We start from the raw sequence: 20,609 nt of genomic DNA, 5'->3' as shown, positions 1-20,609 counted from the left end.
TTCGGGGTTGTAACAACATCCATTGGATCCTTAGCTTAGAGGCCGAACTAGTAGCAGACAAAGATCGAGTCACTGTAAACAGGTCACACACGTCCTGTGACAAGGAGTAGAAAGCCAGGTGGGGGGAAACCGAGCTCCCGAGACCAGGCACAAGCACCGCATCGAGAGAAGGTTCTACAGAGTTCACGTCTGTGACCCCGGCGGCAGGGGAAGCTCCCTTGGTCCGTTGCCAATTTGGAAACCCACCAGCCTGTACTCCATTCATCCAGGGATGGGGAACCCGTGGGCCGCCCGGCTTCAAGAGAGAAAATGTAATCCACTCTCCATATTAAAAAGCGGCCTTGGTGTTGCTGCTGCCCAGATAAAAATATCGTAACGACTCAAGATCAATGCCCGTTTTTTTCATTGACGATAAGATGGATCGTTTAGTATAAGAACATAACATCCTGTGGCACCAAATAAGCCCCTCTTGTTGCGAGTGGTTGGGAAAAGGTGATTAACTCTAAGCACTTTATTTATTTATGTTTTTTTTACTGGCCCTAAGAGAAAAATGGCTCCTCAGCACTGATTAGAAAGTGACGTACCTTTCCGGGTTGTGAAAATGGTTATCTCTGCATCACTGTCCGTAGACTCCCATTCCCACCGCCCCCCCCCCACCCCTCCAGGTTGGAGTTCTCGGTCCTCAAAATGCTAAGGATTCCACATTCTGTGGAAATCTCTTCCTTCACCTTCTCTAACATAATGATAGTAATCCCATAGAGCATTCATAGTGCTCTACAGGGCTCATTGTGTTTCTACACAGAAAGCAGATTGTGGGTTGCAGGTTGGCACGAAAGCCTGCCCCGGGAGTGCTCCTGCAGTTACCACCTGCAGGGGAAGGAGAGGAAGCAGGATGGGGCACGAGGGGAGTGTTGGGCTGCAGTGTCTGCACATGGCCAGCCTCACGAGAGGCCTGAGGCCGGGTGGAGTGGGGGGCCTGGGCCTTGAACCCCATTGTGAACCAGTTACTGGACGCACACAGCTGCCCCAGGAAGGGAGCATATGCTTGGGCAGGGCAGTCATTCAGCCCAGGGCTGTCCGTGGTAGGGATCAGTAGCCGAGGGCAGTGCTGTCAACGAGAGAATTCCTAGCCTTTAAGCCCTTGAAGGGTCCGGGTGACAGAGCACAGGGCCCACCACAATAGGCTGTTACGAGATCCCATCTGGAGCTCAGCGGACAGGGAAGGCAGTTAACGCAGGTTAAAGATGAGCAACTGAGGCCGAGGGACAGAAGCTTGTAGAAGGAGCAGAGACAGGAGCTCATCCTGCTGTGCTGCACCTGCCTCGGTGTGTGCTTGGTCCCCCCTGTCGGAATTAGCTGTCAGCGTGCAACGGTTTCCTCACCTCACACTTAATCGAGGAAGGACGGGAAATATACTCTTTTCTGACTCAGAAATTTGGAGAAGGGAAAGGGAGATTATCTCGGAATTGAAGCTGTCTCGGGTGACATTTTTTCTATATAGGGTTCATTTTGCTCCAAGTGTTTATCAGAATTCTTTTGACAAGTCCTGCTACTTCCTGAGACTCTAATTCCTCCTTGCACTAAAGCTTCTATTTGGTTTGTTGTCGTTGTTTGTTTTTCACTTAGATAATCAAACTAAATAGACGTCTACAACTTCTAGAAGAGGAGAACAAAGAGCGCGCGAAGAGAGAAATGGTCATGTATTCGATTACTGTAGCGTTCTGGCTGCTTAACAGCTGGCTCTGGTTTCGCCGCTAGAGGTAACCTCGGCTCTGGAAAATTCTGTCTCAACAGCTGGAAACATAAAGAACTTGCAAACTTCTCTGTTTCTGTGTTTGCATTGTATGCCGTTTTATAGTCCGTGCCCTGCCCGTGTATTTCTTCCAGAAAGGAGGGGGGAAGGGCTGATAACTTGGGGAAGTAAAGGCCCATTCTCTCCCTCCGCTGTGGTCACTGTCGAGCAGTTCTGCAGTAACACGCGCACACTTCACATTCTCCTTGCATGTTTTGTAAATAGGCTCTAGTTTGTTTTTCTTTAAGGGAAATGATTTTTGCCTCATCAGTCCGCACAATTAATTCTCTGAACGGGAAAGAGAGTGCATAGTGAGTGGATTTAGAAAAGTATCTGTAAAAGAAGACTAGTCCTTTATTTTGTCCTGTTTCTCAAACGCGATTAAGTGAAACAGTTCCGTCAATAGACATTTTTGCATCCACACTTCAGCGTTCGCGCTTCCATAGTCATGGTCTGGTGTCAGGTTTAATGAAGTCAAGGCACCTCATGTTTTACAGTCACCTTCGTTAAAATAATTCCTGACATTTCCAGCAGTTTATCTAATACATGTGTAAAATGTGCATTCTTATTTTTATTTTAATTTTGCAGATGGTTTTCTATAAAGTATGTTTTTACTAAGCCCCGTGTGAATGATTTAAAAAACCACAGAATAAGGTACAAATGTAGTGTATTTAATAAACTGTCAACGAAAGCAACGGTTGTCTGTCAAAAAGTTTTATTTCATCATGCTGTGCCGTGAGCGATGTCTTCTATCATGTTACCGTTAATGAACATAAGTCTTCCCGCCTCAGGAGCAGGAAATGCAAGTAATGACTTTGCAGGTAGCAAGGACCTCCCGTGCTTCCTTTTGGGTCTCCATCCCGGCAGCGGGAGGCGCTGGTCGCATTACAGGTGGTTATGTAAGTCGCAGGATCTGTAAAGTGGTTCAGATGAAAACAACTTGAGTTGTGTCTGCTTTTTCTGTTGTAGTTTTTAGCCAAGATGCACGATCTCAGGGGATTTAAATGCAGCAGTGAAACTAAATCCTGAGACCCTTTAGCTCTCCCAGTTTTTCATCCCTGTTTTGCATTCAGAAACAGATAGGATTTTAATTAGACGTGGGGCTCTCCACATGTCTTCAATATCTTTCTACCCAGGCCATCAATTTCAGGAAAGGCAGTTGAAGGAAATTGCTTAGATAGATGTATTTAATGTTTGTGTTCTTGTTTCTCCCCCGTCCCTCCAAAATAAAATACCTGGGGGGGGGGGGGGGTTGGCGGGAGGGCACCTGACTTGGGAGGGCGCCTGGATGGCTCAGTCATCTAAGTATCCAACTCTTGATTTCGGCTCTGGTCATCATCTTGCAGTTCGTGAGTTTGAGCTCCACATCGGGCTCTGCGCTGACAGTGTGGAGCCTGCTTGGGATTCTCTGTCTGTCTCTGTCTCTCTCTTTCTCTCTCTCTCTCTCTCTCTCTCTCTCTCTCTCACTCAAAAACAAATAAACATTTATTTAAAAAAAATTTTTTTTAACGTTTTTTATTTATTTTTGGGACAGAGAGAGAGCATGAACAGGGGAGGGGCAGAGAGAGAGGGAGACACAGAATCGGAAGCAGGCTCCAGGCTCTGAGCCGTCAGCCCAGAGCCCGACGCGGGGCTTGAACTCCCGGACCACGAGATCGTGACCTGAGCTGAAGTCGGACGCTTAACCGACTGAGCCACCCAGGCGCCCCAACAAATAAACATTTAAAACAAAAAACAAAAAGATACTTGGAGGAAGCATTCTTCTCTTCCTAGAATTTATCATGAGTTTGATGACAAATTTTTTTTTAACCTATGAAAATCTTCTGACTTTTATAATAGCCTAATGATGTGATTATATTAATTCTAGCTCTGTGTGTGTGTGTGTGTGTGTGTGTGTGTGTGTGTCACAGGTAATTTCTGAGTGATCCAGTTGAAACCACAAAAATGATAAAAACGATGGATGAAATTAGTACTTCTTTTGCTGGACAGGCATGAAAAGGATTCTGCTTGGGCCAAAAATGAAATACAAGGAGGCATTCCAGGAGATCAACACAAAAGCTGGGTTTTTTTCCCCTGTTGATTTTTACCAAATCCTGGAGACCTAGAACTTTCTCCTTTAGTGGCTGTGCAGGGGGCAGGAGATAACAGTTCCATGTCTTGGGCACAGGATTCCTGCATGAAGCTGGGACCTCAAAAGACAACCCTCCCCGCCCCCCCCCCCCCCCCAGGGAAAGGGAAGATGGGAAATCAACTTACCATCCAGCTTTCGCCTTGTCACAGATCTAAAAACTATAGAAGCACTTGAATCACTCCAAAGCCAAGCTCCATTATGCCAGCCTCCCTCACCTGGAGGTTGCTCACCACTGTAAGAAGGTGGATTTGGAGTTGAGAGGAACAAATTCATTCCTGGTCAGGAGGGTCAAGAAACACTTCTTAGATATTTGAGCTGAGCCTCGAAATGCATGCCTATACACGTAGTGATTTCAACAAGCAGAGAATGAGGAAAGGATTCCTGGTGCAGGGAAGGTGGCAGGAGTGTAGTCAGGGCCAGGCGTATAGAGATCAGCCTCACGCTCTAGTACAGTGAGCAGGTTCCACTGCCTTCAGAGCACTGTTCAGAGGTGGGTGGTAGGTTGTTGTTGGGGTTTTTTTTCCTACTTCTGGGAATCCTTGTCGATGCAGTAGCAGGTTATTTACACTTTGAGGGGTAATTTTATGAAAATGTGTTTGCCGGAGAGCTCTCCTTCCTTTCTTGAATGAATGTCTGTTTTCTAGCGTCTCAATTACAGTGATACTGAAATTGCACTGTCTTTCCTGGGCCTCAAACTCAAATAAGGTTTAATTCACCATAACTGCTATTTACTTACAACGTGTTACTGTGTCACGAAGTAGACACTCGCGTGTGCACGCCCTGACCCCTGCGGTAAGCGGGTACAGCAGGAAGGCCGCAGGCTCTGACCGTCTGTAAGGAGTTGACCGTCCCATGGAGAAGGAGGGGGTAAGCCTCTTTAAACAATTAGAGGATTATAAAATGATCTTCTGGAGGGGTGCCTGGGCGGCTCAGTTGGTTAAGCATCTGACTCTTGATTTCCTCTCAGGTCATGATCTCACGGTTTGGGAGTTCGAGGCCCACACCTGGCCCTGCCGTGGCAGCACAGAACCTGCTTGGGATTCTGTCTCCCACTCTCTGCCCCTCCCCTATTTGCTCTCTCTCTCTCTCTCTCTCAAAATATATTAAAAATAAGTAAAAAATAAAATTTTATTGAAGAGGAACTTGGGATATACGCTGAAGGATAAGGGAGAGGAGAGTGTTTTGCTGTGGATACAGCCAAAAAAAAGTTTAAAGACTCCAAAACAAGATTGAACACGGGATGAAGTGAAAAAGAATGGGTGAGCTTTGTGAGTGACTACGTGTGTGTGTTACATACATGCATGTGTAAGTGTAGATACCAGAACAGAGATGGCATGGTCCCCAAAAGATGCTTAACCTCAGATGGTCTTTGCTGTAGGCATGTAATCCAAGGGAGTCGTTCCCACAAGACTCAAATAGCCACAAGTACTGCCAACCGTCCTTTCTTTTGCTCTCAAACGAGAGGCTTAAGTCTCTGTCTTCGTGACCCTGTGGAGAACTGGGGTCATCCCACCCATCTCCGGGGTGATGAGAAGATTCCTCGCACCACCGCTGACCCTTGTACTGTCCGGTCCGGTGAGCGGTCACGTTCGTTTTACTTGTGTCCTAATTTTATGGCAATTAGCAGGTTGACGCTCATTCAGTCAGCGTTGACTCTCCCCAAAAGCTGAGTACGAAAGGTAAGATCCACTCGTTCACTCAACAAAGTATTTACAACGGCCCCACCTTGTATCAGGCACTGTACTTGCTACTGAGGATACCAGGAGTGAATAAAAGAGACGTATCTCGGTACCCATGGAGCATATGGTGTTGGGGGGCGGGGGGGGGGGAGTGAAACATAAGAAGCCACAAATAAAAGTGCTGTTGCCATCGTGATGAGTAGTATCGGTGATGAAATGCTAAAAGGGAGAGTCAAGGGAAATCTTCGTTAGGTGGTAAGGGAAGGCCCCTGAGAACAAGTTGATGGTTGTGCGGAAATCTTTTTTTTTTTTCCAAGTACAGTGATATTTTTTATTTTTTTTATTTTTATTTTGTTTGTTTGTTTGTTTGTTTGTTTGTTTTTGGTTGTGCTGCAATCTTAAGAATGAAGAGGGTGCAGCCGGAGAATATATGAGTGGGAGCCGGGGGCTGGGCAGAGGACCGGCCCTGATAAGGCTCCGAAGCGAGAAAGAGCTAACGAGAGCTAAGCGAGAGCTAAGAAAGAGCTAAGCGAGAAGGAGCTAAGTGGTTGAGAACGACACAGTTCCTGTTCTCTTACATTTTCCAGCGGACACAGACACACAACATTTGCATTCCGTTGTGACAGGTATGATGACCATGATTTGATGAGTGCTACCTTGGTTGGAATCCTGTGCCCTGGGAAGGCTTTCTGGAGTAGGAGATACTAAAGCCAGACCTTAGGGATAAATAAGCGTATGTGGGGGCGTGGGGAGAGGGTCTTTATGCAGCAGACAGAACCAGAAAGAAATGCCTGTGTGTTCTTGATGTTACCAGTTGGGGATGGGGACGGCTATAATATAGGTATTGAAAATTATTTCTAGAACCTGAAGCCCAGTAAACATACATAATTGAAATCAAATGCAGGAATGATCACATTCAGAAAATGGGATTTTTAGTTTTATCTGTCTTACAACATTTTAATATGGTACATGCATAGTTTTGTTATCGTGTCTCTTAAAGACTGGCATATATAGAAAGAAGCTTTTGAAAGACTGTTTTTTTCTAGGCATTTATTTTCAAGCGTGAAAGAATACAAATGGGAAGAGAGAAGAATGTAATGGATTGCGATACACCTGTCACCTAAATATAACAATTAACATTTTTCCATTGCTTCATTTTTTGGCTGAAGTATTTTAAAAACATGACATTTCCCCCCAAACATGTATATATACATTTTTTAAAAAATAAGAACATTCACGGGGGTACCTGGGTGGCTCAGTCAGTTACGCGTCCAACTTTGGCTCAGGTCGTGATCTTGCGGTTTATGGGTTCAAGCCCTATATTGGATTCTGTGCTGACAGCTCAGAGCCCGAAGCCTGCTTCAGATTCTGTGTCTCCCTCTCTCTCTCTCTGCCCCTCCCCTGCTCGTGCTCTCTCTCTCTCTCTCAAAAATGAATAAACATTTTAAAAAATAATAAAAATAAGAACACTCATGTAAATCTACATTTCTTCAAAAACAAGAACATTTTTCTGTATAATCGTTAAACCATTGTCACGCCTAAAAATATTAGCAATAATTGTTTAAGAACATCACTGAAACCAATTCTTATTTATTTCTTTATCCATCCATCTACGTATCTATTAATGTTTATTTTGAGAGCATGAGTTGGGGGGGGAGGGGTCAAGAGAGAGAGAATCCCAAGCAGCCTGTCTGCACAGAACCTGGCATGGGGCTCACTCTCAAGAACCGTGTGATCATGACCTGAGCTGAAATCAAGAGTAGGAGGCTTAACCGACTGCACCACCCAGGTGCCCCCTATTTATTTTTTTAAGTAATCTCTACGCCCAACGTGGGTCTCGAACTCACAACTCCCAGATCAAGAGTTGCACACTCACCGGCTGAGCCCTCCAGGCTTCGCCCCCCAAACCAATCCTTGTATACGTCTCCCCAGTTATCCCTGATAGAGTCCGCAAGGTGCATTTCATTGAATCAGGCCTCTTAATCTAGAGTAGCACCCTCTGCCCATCACGCCTTTTATTCTCCCATATATTTTCTTGTTGAAAATGGGGCTATTGTCTGTTCGATGCCCCACCTTTGGGGTTTGTCTTAGTGTGTCCTCTTCCCCATATTGTGAGCTAGAAATTAGGTCTAAAAACATTCAGGTTATCTGTTTATTCTTTTTTTTTTTTATTTCAAGTATAAAGAAATATAGTAAAACAAATTCTATATTTTCACTTCCAGGACAACTGTTCCTTCCTGTCCTCCCTCCCTCCCTCCCCACCCCCTTTTCCTTCCCCCTCGCTCCCTTCTCCCTCCACACACAAGAATATAGTCCTTAAAAATTCAAATAGTACAGGGGCGCCTGGGTGGCGCAGTCGGTTAAGTGTCCGACTTCAGCCAGGTCACGATCTCGCGGTCCGTGAGTTCGAGCCCCGCGTCGGGCTCTGGGCTGATGGCTCAGAGCCTGGAGCCTGTTTCCAATTCTGTGTCTCCCTCTCTCTCTGCCCCTCCCCCGTTCATGCTCTGTCTCTCTCTGTCCCAAAAATAAATAAACGTTGAAAAAAAAAAAAATTCAAATAGTACAGAAGTACCGAAAGCTACAAAACAAACTGAAAGCTTCTCTCCGCCTTTCCTCCAAGTCAACCACTGATGATTGCTCTTGCTTGATACATGAAAGGCTGATTTTTTTTTTCTTTTTTAACCACCTCAAAGGTGACTTTTGGCCTAAAAAGATTCCTGTAGCTTCCTAGACAGCATTCCACTATTGAACTTCTGAAAGAGTGTCTTTTAAACGCAATCCTCAGATGATTCAAACTGCTAATATTCCCACCTGATTGCCACAAAACTACACAATCCTACTTCTCCGCTTAGTGACTCCACACAGACAGCCGAGAAGACCGATGGCCATCTGACTGAGCCCACACATGAGCTCGAGAATCCCCACAAGCAGCAGGCCCAAGAACACTGAAAAATGGATCGTCCTGTGTTTGTTTTCTTTAGAACTGAAGTTCAAGCTATAGCGTCCACCATCACTGGCCCTGGTACCACTGAGGGTGGGATCAGTGACCTCAGCAGGAGCCATGCAGGACTCTCTGAAGAACCACTGTAGATTGAAGGATTCTGGATGGATGTTGCTGAAACGCAAGAAACGAGAGAAGATATTCAGGAATATCACCATGAAGAAAGAATGCAGCATTGTGCTTTTTCTTACACTCACAGAAAAGGACGAGTATAATAAAACACAAGTACCTCGAGGGGCGCCTGGGTGGCTCGGTCGGTTAACTGTCAACTTTGGCTGAGGTCGTGATCTCACAGTTTGTGAGTTCGAGCCCCGCGTCGGGCTCTGTGCTGACAGCTCAGAGCCTGGAGCCTGCTTCGGATTCTGTGTCTCCCTCTCTCTCTGCCCCTCCCATGCTCATGCTCTGTCTCTCTCTCTCAATAATAAATAAACATTAAAACACACACACACACACACACAACTACTTTGAAATACTGTGCCCAAAAGCTATAGCTAAGTTCGAGGTTTCTGGTCATGTGTCCGTGTACTCTGATAGCTACAAAACTTTCGTTGATTATATAGCCCATCATTCTATAGCGCCTGCTCTTAGGTTGAACCATATGAAATTTGCTGTGTCAGAAATGGTTGAATATTCATCTCCTGTGGTTCAACCTAATTATACAGGCGTTCTACTTGCTAAAGACATGCAAATCAAGGAGGCACCTCTTTCGTGGATCTCAGTCCTTTGTGCAAAACTGAAATGATGTATCTGCTCTTAAACGAGATGTGCAACTTCTACTGACAAAAGGCATGTTCAGTATGTCTGATTACGATCCATCCGTGCCCACTGTAACCAGGTCTGGAAAATGAGAGCTTCTAGCCCTAACACGAACCGTCCTAAGATGATGTTTCCTCAGTTTACTATGGAGTAAGGCTAAGTGTTCTTGGAAAGTTTGCATTTTTGGATCCCAAAGCTGACATTTATCCGGGGAAGATGACAGTATTTCCAGCGCATAGAATAGGCGTGTGCTTTCTGCGGTTTGCCAGCAAGTGTAGGATCGCTCTTGTAACTGTTTACTCTCTGTAACTGTCTGTGTCCCCAACTAGAGTGACTCTTATCTGCAGAGCTTAGCCTGGTGCATGCTGACTTGTCCTCTCCAAAGGACTAAATGTGCACAGCACCTGTGCTTACAATCTCTGATTTTAAACTTCGGATCTGTTAGGAAACGGAATTTTTTTGAATTTTGATTCACGGCAACTGCAGTCTGCAAATTTTGAGAGATTTTTGTTTTTTATTTAAAAAAATTTTCAATGTTTATTTTGGAGAGAGAGACAGAGGGCAAGCAGGGGAGGGGCAAAGAGAGAGGGAGACACAAAATCTGAAGCAGGCTCCAGGCTCTGAGCTGTCAGCACGGAGCCTGATGTGGGGCTTGGAACTCATGAACTGTGAGATCATGACCTGAGCCGAAGTTGGAGGCTCAACCGACTAAGCCACCCAGGTGCCCCCAAGAGATCTTTATTTTTTAATGTAGCAAGATAAGAGGAAATGAGGGGGAAATTTTTTTTCACATAATTCCAAAAGTGAATTCTGATTATTTTCCAAACTGAGGAACATACAGGTAACTGATGGATTAGGTTGTTCTGTTCTTCCAGTTTTACAAATTCAGTGCTTAGATTCAGGCACAGAACCATCTTACAAGACTGAAATGAGCCATTTACAAGTAACTTCAGTGGTGTGGCTGTAGGCGTTAAAGTGGATTCATTCCCGTGCCTACGGTATATTTATAGTAAGTGCATGAATCTTTTGACTGCTTTGTTTCTTTTAGGGCCTTTAAGGAAGGTTCTAGATTTTATGTATTGTGTTTTTAGTCAACTTTTTAAATTATAAAGGTAACATACGCTTAGGACTTAGACATTTAGTTAGCTCAGAAGCGTAGAAAGTCAGTGCTCCCTTCACTTCCCCAGGGCATCTTCCGTTACCATTCTCCAAAGATCAAAGCTAAATTTCTGGCGTATATTTCTCGGAATTCTGGATACACATACACCTATGCAGCCACGGATTTTTAAAAGACCAGGATGAGCCACCTGAGGCAACTACTCCTTTTTGACAAGATCACCCCCAAAGCATTCTGAACGTAGTGGTTCCTCCGTTTCTGTGAGGTTGTGCCAATCGGGGAAAACGTGCTAAGTCCCTAAGAGTGTGTGTCCCAGCCACGCCATCAAAGAACAGCGTGGGCCCCATGTCAACACCACACTCTTCTCGTGTAACTAGCTGCAGCATGTAAGACAGTTCATGAAAATCAGGTGACTCACCTTAAGTTGTTGAATGAAAATTCACAGCTGGAAGTGCTGTTCACTTGAGAGTTACAAATGAGAGGGCCTTCCGAGAGAGCCCGGAGAGATACTAACATGCAGTACACAGCACCAATGACTGTGATCACATTCAGAAGTGATGACAGAAGCATCTGAAAAACAAAGGAGGCGCCGACCGGCATATGTTCTTACACGTTTGCTCCCGGTCTGTTTCAAGTCTCAGCATCACGCACACGCTTCGTTTCAACTGCTGCTGTTCCCTGGCCACCCCGCAGCCCCAGGTCTTAAGATCTCAGTTTGCTTAGGTCGGAATTATAAAAGAACAAAGAGGGTGACGTCCCTGCCATTTGATTAGACTCACGAAAATGTTGTGGGGCTTGCCACTGTCTCTGGGAACTCTGCGCTTTTGTATACCGGAGCCTTTTCCGTTTCAAGGGACCACTGAAATCTGGTACCTTCTCCCCGTTCTGTGTACTTTCTACTTCACAGAGCCTTGACTACATCTTAAGCACACACATTTTGGTGTCTGGTCTCCTGACTCCCAAATCTTTCATCCAGATTTGGTCCTGATGCTGTGAGTGGCCCTGCATTGTGCAGGGTCAGTCAACAGTGCAGTGTTCGAACAGGGTTTAGATACTAGTAGCATTCCTCTCCACCCCCCCCCCCACCGCCCACCAACACCAACCCGGATCCAAATTGTTGACAACCAAAAGTGTCCTGGACATTGCTGAAGGTCACCTTGGCGGGGGCAGAACTGCCCCCCCCCCCTTGGAGAACCATACTGTGCTCGAGACAGAGATTATAAGCCTTTAAGCATCTTTCATTTCATGAATGAGAGCCAGAGAAAGGAGAAAAAAGTGTGAAATTTGCCCATAGGAAATGTTATGGCCCAAGTGAAAGTTTGTATAGGTCTACCTTTTCCAAAAAGAAGCTCCATATTGTTTCAGTGAAGTTTTTAGTCAATGATAATCACGACTTAAAGTCTACAGAAATGAAGGGAAGGAGTACATGTCCTTTTCCTTTGATGTGATAATATTGCCACTCCTAGAGGGTTTAGGAGACCTAATGCGTAAGCAGAATAAGTGGTTACCTACATAGTGTATGTTGTGGGATGTTGGGCTTTACATATATCATTTAGCCCTTTCAATAACCCCCCAAGAGATAGATACTATTATTCCCACTTCATGAATGAGAAAACTATAATTCAGGGAGGTTGGTGAACTTGTCAGGATCTCACGGAAATGCTAGTGCTCGGGTTTTAATCACGACACCAAAATCCTTGCAGCCGAAAGCGAAGAATGATGGATTTGGAGTCAATTCCAATCCGGATTCTTCTGTACTACTGTGGCCTGTGCAAGATGCTTCACTTGCTCATCAAGAAGTGCGCTGTTGATGTTTTAGGTCATTTATTATTTCTGACTTCTCATCGCTACAAAGGGGCCTGGCTTTAGAAAAGTGACTCTGAGGATCTGAATTTGCCCGAGTCGGGGTTCATTTAAATGACTCAGCAAAACCAAAGCATTTGGAAACAAAATCAAGAAGCGACAAAGGGAAGGAGCAAGGAACAGTTGAATTGGGGGAGATAGTAGGAACAGTTAATACAGAAGCCAAGCCTTGGTGACCCCATCTCCCACCCCAAGATCCAGCCTTTCTCACTTTTATGATGCTTTGGTCTTTTCTAGACTTGGAAGATGCCTGGTCTGACTTAAACGCGGGCTTCCCATAGCTGCCACCAAGTGAGAAAAGTGCTTAGGAACACTATTGCATCTAGTCAATATAAGCTGGAAATTTTAATTAAGTAGCCAGCCTCACTATTATTGATAGAACATGAGCAGTATCATTCAACACGCCCCTCCTCCACCACCGCCTTGGCACTCCAGAGTTCCTGCAGCTCGTTGGCACGTAATAATCTGTAATGTTGCTGAAGCATGATTTCCAGTGATTTTCAAGCACGGTGTGGGGGAGCAAAGCCTGGTGTGTTAAGCCCAACACCTGCGTGAAAGGCGTCTTGGTTATTCTGAACTCACTGCCCTCCAAGGACAAAGAGAAATGATCGTTGAAAAGATGACTGATTTGCCATTAAAGGATATGTGGGGGAACAAAAGATTCCTAATGGAAATATGATTGGAGAGAAAAATCTAGATAAGTGTTCTGACATTTTGGCGTTCAGGGATTTAGAAATATCTCAAGTGTCTTTCTTAAGAATGTAAGTACAATAGAGAGGTAATACAAAGTCAAACTGCAAATTATGATTTAAAAAGTACCAGAGGGGGGAAACTGAAAACTAATATATACTGAATACCTATGGTGTATCAGGAACAAAGATGGACTATAAACAATTAGAAAGTAATTATAAGCCTAGATAAATATCAAATGTCAAAAGGTAAATTTTAAAAATATAAATTTTCTGTTATGGATATAAATATGTAATACAGATATAGATATGTACGCTTTAAAAAACTGGTTCTCACCCCTGGGATCACAATTAGAATCACCTAGGGTATTTTTGAAAAATACTGAATCTCTGGGAGCCAGCTCAGCCAGGAATATTTACTGTGACTGCTTGTTTATTAATTGACCCCCTTCCTTAGAGATTATTGAAAGCCCTCGGTGTTACATAATAGCAATGGTCACGGCATAAATAGCGTAAAGATTGTGAATTTTGGAGTCTGATGGATTTGGATGCAAATTCACCTACTGGCTACGCTGGCAAATTATTTGCTTTCTCTGAGGATCAATTTCTCGGTCAATGAAAGAGAGATCATCATACTTCCCAGTTAGTGCCTTTGAGAGCATTAAATAAGATTGTCGAGTTGGAAGTGTTCTGAGCGTAGTAACAGAAGGTTAATAAGTATTAACTTCCTTTACTTTTAACTTACCTACAATTTTGTATATAATAGGTACACACTACATGTTTGAGAAAATAACCCGTTATCTTCTTTATCCTGGATAAGGACAATTCTCCCGATCGTAGCAAGCCAGTCTTTAACAGAACTGAGGATACACTTTCCCAAAGTATTTTATACGCGCCACAAAAAAAATAACAAATATTTGAGAATTATGAAATCGATTGGGGCTCTGGGTATGACTTACAAATCCCCTTTCTTTGAAAACCTTTAGTGACAACTGAAGATTGAGGAAAGGTCTGAAGACCGGACCTCAAAGGTAAATTTTTGTGGGGAGAGAAAAAAAGAAACAGAAAAAGAAAAACTTCACACTTTCCATATTATCATGTAATCGTTGCAAATGGCACGTCGCTAAGCCTGTGGTCCTGCCACTGACGGTTTGGGAAGCTTGGCTGCTGCATCAGCAACTGCTCATGCGCTTTGGCCCCGACGGGACTGTACTCACTCCAATTCTGTTGTTGCAACACGCTCTCTTTCTTGCTGCCAAGGACATTGTTGTTGCCGGAATGACCTGGAAATCACATCAGCAGGCAGGATGAGCATTATGTCTTCTCATCAGATGAAAAAGCAGTAATCCCCACTCCCACCAAGTTTTGGGAAATCAAGTCTCGAGAGAACCAACGGGGAAATTTGGCAACATCTCCTGATATTGGGGTCCCCGTTTCAACCACAAAGATGAGGGAGTTCAGGATAACGGCTTCAAACCCTCCCATCTACATTCTGGCTCTATTCTCATCTTTAGAGAGACTCGGATTTTAAATGGAATAGAATGAGTTATTTATCTATTATTTTGGAAAGAACGCTCCTGGAAGAATTGTTTGCACCATCCAAAATTCCCTTTTCTTCTCTTTTTTTTTTCTTCTTCTTGTTTTAAGTTACTATAATCTACAACCACTTATCCAATTTCCCAAAAATCGCATGAGTTAATCTGGGAAGCGCCCAGAAAGGAAATTGTGGGGCTGGCAGTTGGGAACTAAGAATTCTGTCACCACCCTCTCCCATTTCCTAAGTTTCCTCATACCCCCCGAGGTCACCACTGTCTAGCTAGTTACCAAGCTTATGATCCGAGCATTCTTTTTGGTTCCACATTCTCCTTTCTGCTCGTGTGTCCATGATGGGTAATGATCTCACTTTACACTGATGTTCAGGAATCCTGTCTATAATGCATTCTGTGTCGAGGGAGATACACAATGCTGAGGAAAGCTGTAAGAAATGATGCCGCATTTTCGGGATGAGGCTTAAATTTTTAGGACTACCTAGTCAGCAGCTCTGACTAGAAATTCTTCCCGGAAACAGTGTCGTATCATTGAAGAGCGACATGTGAATTACTTCCTTCTACTTAAGAAATGTTAGCCATGAGGTTTTTCTGCCTTCTCAGCATAGCTGCCCTGAAAGTAGGTCTCTCTTTTTTCCTTCCACTCTTGCTTTCTAATGTTTTATTGAGTTCTAACAAGGGGCCAGGTACCGTTGTAGGTGCTGAACATGTTTTAGTTCATGCCAGCCTCATAACAATCCTCTGAGGTAGGAACTATTATTACTCCCATTCTACCCGTGAAAAAACTGAGACACAGAAAGTTCGAGTGACTTGCCTAAGAGAGTGGACGAGTTGGGAGCCAAAGCTGGACATTTGGGTTCCAGAGCCCAGACTCTTTATTTATTCTCTTATTCTGAGAGAGGCAGAGAGAGGGAGGGTTGGGCAGAGAGAGAGAGAGAGAGAGAGAGAATCTCAAGCAGGCTTTGTGCTATCAATGCTGAAATCAAGAGTCAGACACTTAACCAACTGAGCCACCCAGATGCCCCCAGAGCCCAGACTCCACCACGATTCCACCGTGGCCAATCCTGACAATTCTCCTCTCTTCCTACAGAGAATCTGTCCATTCACCTCCTTCCCCCGCCCCCGTCCCACTTCATCCTTCCTCCCACACACCCCCTTGGCTCCTCCCACCCTCCTCTTCTAACTGTTCCTTCCCTGATGCTTCTTTTTAAGCCCCCATCCACCTTTGTCCTTTTAGAACAGGTTTAAGATTTACTTACAACTTACAAGGCAGCCTTCCGGACGAACTTCACCCCACCCTGACCAGGTGCTGACTCCACGTCACTTGTGGGGAATGCTGTATTGTTATCTAGCTTTGCTTGCCTATTGCCTTGAACACCAACAGCCTTGTAATTCAGGAGGCACGTAGGTATGACAGCCAAGCCACTCAGGGGCATAGCTGAGAACCCCCAAAGGGAAAAGAAACTTCAGCCCCCAAATAGGTGTCAGCATTGATAGACTAAGCTTCTTTTGTTGTATTCATAAGCTATACTGTCTTCTGAACTTCAGGACAAATCATTTAGGACACAACCGGCACTGTGCCCCCCCATCTTTTTTTTTATAAATAAAGTTTTATCAGAATACAGCCATGCCCATTCACTGACATATTTTGTGCGGCTGCTTTCACACATCAATGGTACAGTTGAGTAATTGTGAGAGACTGTCTGGCTCACAAAGCTTAAAATACTGTCTGGCTCCTTATAGAACAAAATTCCCAGCCCCTGATTTAGAAATGTAATGAATATGTTAAAGTTGGAACAACATTAAGTTACAACTTAAATGGATAAATCATTCCATTTTCCCTATCGATGTAAATTAAACTAACTTTCTTGAGGATTAATTTATTTCAGAGCTGCTGAACATCTTTCGTAATTCTTTTCCCTTGCAAACGTGTTTTATAACATAACAATGATTGACAGTATGTGGAATTCTCACCCAGTTGACTTCATGACATCTTTTTTTTTTTTTTTTTTTTTTTTTGAGAGGGAGAGCACAAGAGAGCATGAGACAGGGAGGGACAGAGAGAGAGAGGGAGAGGGAGAGAGAAAATCCCAAGCAGGCTCTTCACTGTCAGCAGAGCCCGATGCAAAACTCCATCTCACAACCCTGGGATCATGACCTGAGCCAAAATCGAGCCAGGGGCTCAACCGACTGAGCCACCCAGCCCCCCCCCCCCCCCCAGCTTCATGACATCTTAACACATCTTTGTTACATGATTATGGGTAACTTAATAACTCACTGTATTTCAACCATTTTGCCCAGTCAGAGTTTTGGGAGTTGGAGGGACTCTTTATGAAATGGACAGTAAAATGTGATTTGATTTGATTTTTGTTTAAGTAATGTCTACATCCCATGTCAGGCTTGAACCCACAACCCTGAGATCAAGAGTTGCATGCTCCACCAGCTGAGCCAGCCAGGTGCCCATGGACAGTAAAATGTGAAAGTATATGTGCACATAGGTGACTGAATTATAAATCTTCCAGATAATGTCCTGTGATCATTAGTAATTATGAGAATACTCTTTCTCTTCAACTCCTAAGCATGAGTTTGTGTGAAATTAAAAATCTCTATAGATTTTTTTTAAATTTTTAAAAATGTTTATTTTTGAGAGAGACAGAGCATGAGGAGGGGAGGGGCAAAGAGAAAGGAAGACACAGAAACTGAAGCAGCTCCAGGCTCCGAGCTGTCAGCACAGAGCCTGATGCGGGGCTTAAACTCACGAACCGCAAGATCATGACCTGAGTTGAAGTCAGACACTTAACCGACTGAGCTACCCAGGCACCACAATAGATTTTGTTTTTAGAAAGAAGTAGTATTGTTCATTTTTTTCTTACAGAAACACATACTTTTATCCAGTTTTAGAAGTAAGGTAGTATATGATTTGGTAAATGAAGTACAAGAGAGCTTTTAGATCAAATGCAAACTTTGGGCATTTTTCTATGTACTTGAATATGAGAATAACACACAAAGCCATAGTTCAGCATAAATACAAAAATTATATTTTGAAAACTCTTGTTATATGTAATATTTTCTAATGTGTTTAGCATTCAACAACTTGTTCTCTGTTAAGACTTGTTCTGTGTTAATTAATGATATTTAATATATAACCATTATGTAATAAGTACACTCAATGAGTAAGCATGATTAAGATGAGACTTCCAACTAACTCATATAAAATAAAATGACCTTTCTATTTTTAGAGGATGGACTTCAAGTCTTTTTTTTTTAGTACCTGAACAACATAACACGTATTGATTTTTCCACTTAGGAGATAATGGTTGAAAATAATTATGCAACATCTTTACTCTTGATTATGGTTTCAAAAGATGAAAAAGTTCGCCTGTCTTTTGAGTAAATCATAAAACCATAAAATGAGTGTATTTATGAAATAATCAATAATGAATTCCACAGTTTTTATTATTAGCTACTTCCTGCAAAATCCCATTTTTGAAAAAAATTTAAAATACCTTAGCAATTTTAGAAAGATTTCAAGAACTAGGACAAAAGTGCTATCACAGGCAGTGAATTCTTCCTTATTAACGTTTCTTTGTATTTACAAGTGTAGTAAGAGATCCACATTTTGAACGATTCCCTTTGAAAAAGATATTCTTCCAGGTCCTATATATAGCCAAGGATCAGGAAAATGTACCTGCATTCTGAGCCTTTCTATCATCCACCAGTTTGCTTGTGAGCCTAGCCTAGAGTTTGAAGCTCAGTCTGTGAGAGACATGTTGAAATTTTCAAGGAGCTGTTTGCTGCTTTGATGACCTTCTACAATGCTGCGCAACAGAGATAACCTTGTGTGATTCTGGTAGCTCATTAATGTTTATTGAGGATGATAAAGCAAGTGCAATCGTAGAACCAGGAAGTCCAGATCCTCTGGAACTGTTTCACAGATTTTGTCACCTCTGTATGCTTCAGTTTCCTGGCCACTTAAATGTGTGAATTACGTTCTGGATTTCATCTTTCCCCTTTGTCAGTTGGAGACAGTCGTTGAGAATGATGGTGCTAATACTGGTGGAAAACAAACCTTTGGAATCAGATACATCTGGAATTGGGTTTCACCCCTACTATGTGACCTTGTTAACATTCCTAACCTTCTGTGTGCTGATCTGTTAAAATACAAGTAATAATATCTACTTGGCCAGATCATCAGAGAGATGAAATGAACTAGTGTAAAGCGTGACCCCCAGTAGCTGGCGCTTAACAGTACTCTCTGTGCGTCTTTCACTCTGTCTTCATCCCCTTTCTTCTTCCTCTCCCTCCCCCCCCCCACCAAAATAAGCATACATAGAACATAGCTGTGCACTATCACCACCTGAGGCTCCATTAATGCTAACAAGAAATTCTTTTCAATGGGGATGGGGTTTATAGTAGAACCAATTTATATTTAAAGTTACATGAGTTATCCTAATGGATTAGGAACTTTTAGGGTTAAAAGTTAACCCTAAAAAAAAAGTGGTTGGTTAAGTGTCTGACTTCAGCTCAGGTCATGATGTCATGGTTTGTGAGTTCGAGCCCCACATCGGGCTCTGCAGTGACAGCAAGGAATCTGCTTGGGATTCCCTGTCTCTCTCTGTCTCTCTGTCTCTCTGTCTCTCTTTCTCTCTCTCTCTCTCTGCCCTTGGCACATGTTCTCTCACACACTCTCTCTCAAAGTAAATAAATAAGCTTAAAACAAACAAACAAACAAACAAACAAACAACACTTGACCAGCTAGCTGCTCCTGGCTGCTGATCTAAGCAGATGCAAGGAAGCTCATGCCATTCAAGTGGAGAGAAACTTCTAAAAGGGCAGAAAGCAGACACAAGGATTGGCAGTTGCATCGCGGATGAGCGCTATTGATCACTTTCTCTCAGCCTGGAAGAGAAGTCTCATGGTGGTTGGAAGAAATAGCCCTTTGAGTAACTTTTTCTACCTAGAACAAGGTGAACAGATTGCTCACGATGTTAAAGGAAAAGAAACCATCAACTTTGGGCAGAATGCTTCCTAAAATGGCTTTCTGGTGCCAGAGTAGTCTCAAATCCAGCGTGCCAGCCAAAGGAGGATTTTTTATCTAAAGCTTAATATCTAATGACCCACGAGTGTTTTCATATAAGTCTGGGATAAGACCAGAAGCAGTAACGTGATCATTATCATTGACACACACACACACACACACACACATCCAAACAAAAGCTCATTTCTCTGGCTTTAACCAGAGTCCCTTTATGGGTAGCATTTCCCACCCCATATTCCTGTGAATACTTAGAGACTAGCATTGGCAAAGGAAAGCTGAGGGAATGGATTCAAAACATCTTGAACACAATAAAGAATAGCATCACATGTGAATAAATATGATCGGTACGAACCCAACCAACTTTTATCAAATTATTATTTTTTTTTGCCCGAGCCCCCTGGCCTGTACTCCAGTTTACTTAAATTGTCGGTCTTCACTTAATGCCAGTATAAATTAATATCATTCCACTCCTCCTGACAGCATTCCCAGCCAAGACGTAGCCTACCATCAGGCTAAAAGTCTTTAGAAGTTGGGTAAAATAGGCCTTTCTCGAAATCAGGCCAAGTAAACGTTACTCACCATCAGCCCTGCTCCTATAATTCCTGGGAACCACCACTCAAAGCAAGAGATGGGGTTTTGAAGAAACTGGCCTTCATCAACTAAGTTGACAATTAGAGGGATTGCGTTGAGGGTTATTCCCAGTAGAAGTAGAACCAGCAAGGTGAATCCATTACAGGATGTCCATCCTTCACAGCAGGTCATGGTCAGTCCCTGGTTCAACGAGAAACCCTGTCAAAGTGGCTGTTTGGGTGGCGCTGCCTTGCCTTTTATCCTGAGCCTTCTAGTTAAAGTTTAGAACTTATGAAAAATAATTGCGGGAAGTAGTTCAGAGTCCAGTAGGGCAGGACATTATTATGAGAACTGTTAAGGAAGTAAATTGGGGTTTATTTGCACTTCATTATGTATTTGTTAAAAACAAGCTTTTATAGTTTATAA

General features: G+C 43.3%; 2 protein-coding genes and 1 long non-coding RNA gene across 13 annotated transcripts in view; 2 read left to right on the top strand and 1 right to left on the bottom strand.

Moving 5' to 3' along the window:
- MFF (mitochondrial fission factor) overlaps window positions 1–2,487 on the top strand; it is a 35,600-nt gene extending 33,113 nt beyond the window's left edge. For all 10 annotated transcript variants that reach the window (XM_047082967.1, XM_047082964.1, XM_047082965.1 and 7 more), the window contains one exon: window positions 1,627–2,487. In XM_047082967.1, the coding sequence (XP_046938923.1) occupies window positions 1,627–1,758 (132 nt within the window). In that variant the 3' untranslated portion in view covers window positions 1,759–2,487. The remainder of the gene's footprint in view (window positions 1–1,626) is intronic.
- A 997-nt stretch (window positions 2,488–3,484) lies between these two features.
- On the top strand, window positions 3,485–8,837 carry LOC124514735 (uncharacterized). 2 transcript variants are annotated; one of them, XR_006962653.1, is made up of 3 exons: window positions 3,485–5,182; window positions 6,006–6,228; window positions 8,584–8,837. It is a non-coding gene; the product is annotated as an uncharacterized LOC124514735 (long non-coding RNA). The 2 variants fall into 2 exon arrangements; XR_006962652.1 differs by lacking the exon at window positions 3,485–5,182 and having other exon boundaries at window positions 5,741–6,228.
- Window positions 8,415–20,375, bottom strand: TM4SF20 (transmembrane 4 L six family member 20). Its single transcript, XM_047082973.1, has 4 exons — window positions 20,193–20,375; window positions 14,246–14,311; window positions 10,895–11,046; window positions 8,415–8,717 (listed from the first exon to the last, which is right to left on the bottom strand). The coding sequence occupies exons 1-4, from the start codon at window positions 20,373–20,375 to the stop codon at window positions 8,429–8,431; spliced, it is 690 nt and encodes a 229-aa protein (XP_046938929.1). The 3' UTR covers window positions 8,415–8,428.
- Between the last annotated feature and the right edge of the window lie 234 nt (window positions 20,376–20,609).

Source organism: Lynx rufus, unplaced genomic scaffold (genome assembly GCF_022079265.1).
Source record: "Lynx rufus isolate CCGP_SWC_20201006 ecotype Redwood Valley unplaced genomic scaffold, mLynRuf1.p SCAF_2, whole genome shotgun sequence".
Taxonomy (NCBI): domain Eukaryota; kingdom Metazoa; phylum Chordata; class Mammalia; order Carnivora; family Felidae; genus Lynx; species Lynx rufus.
The sequence above is the reverse complement of the archived record's forward strand: the minus strand, read 5'-3'. Positions and strand labels throughout refer to the sequence as shown.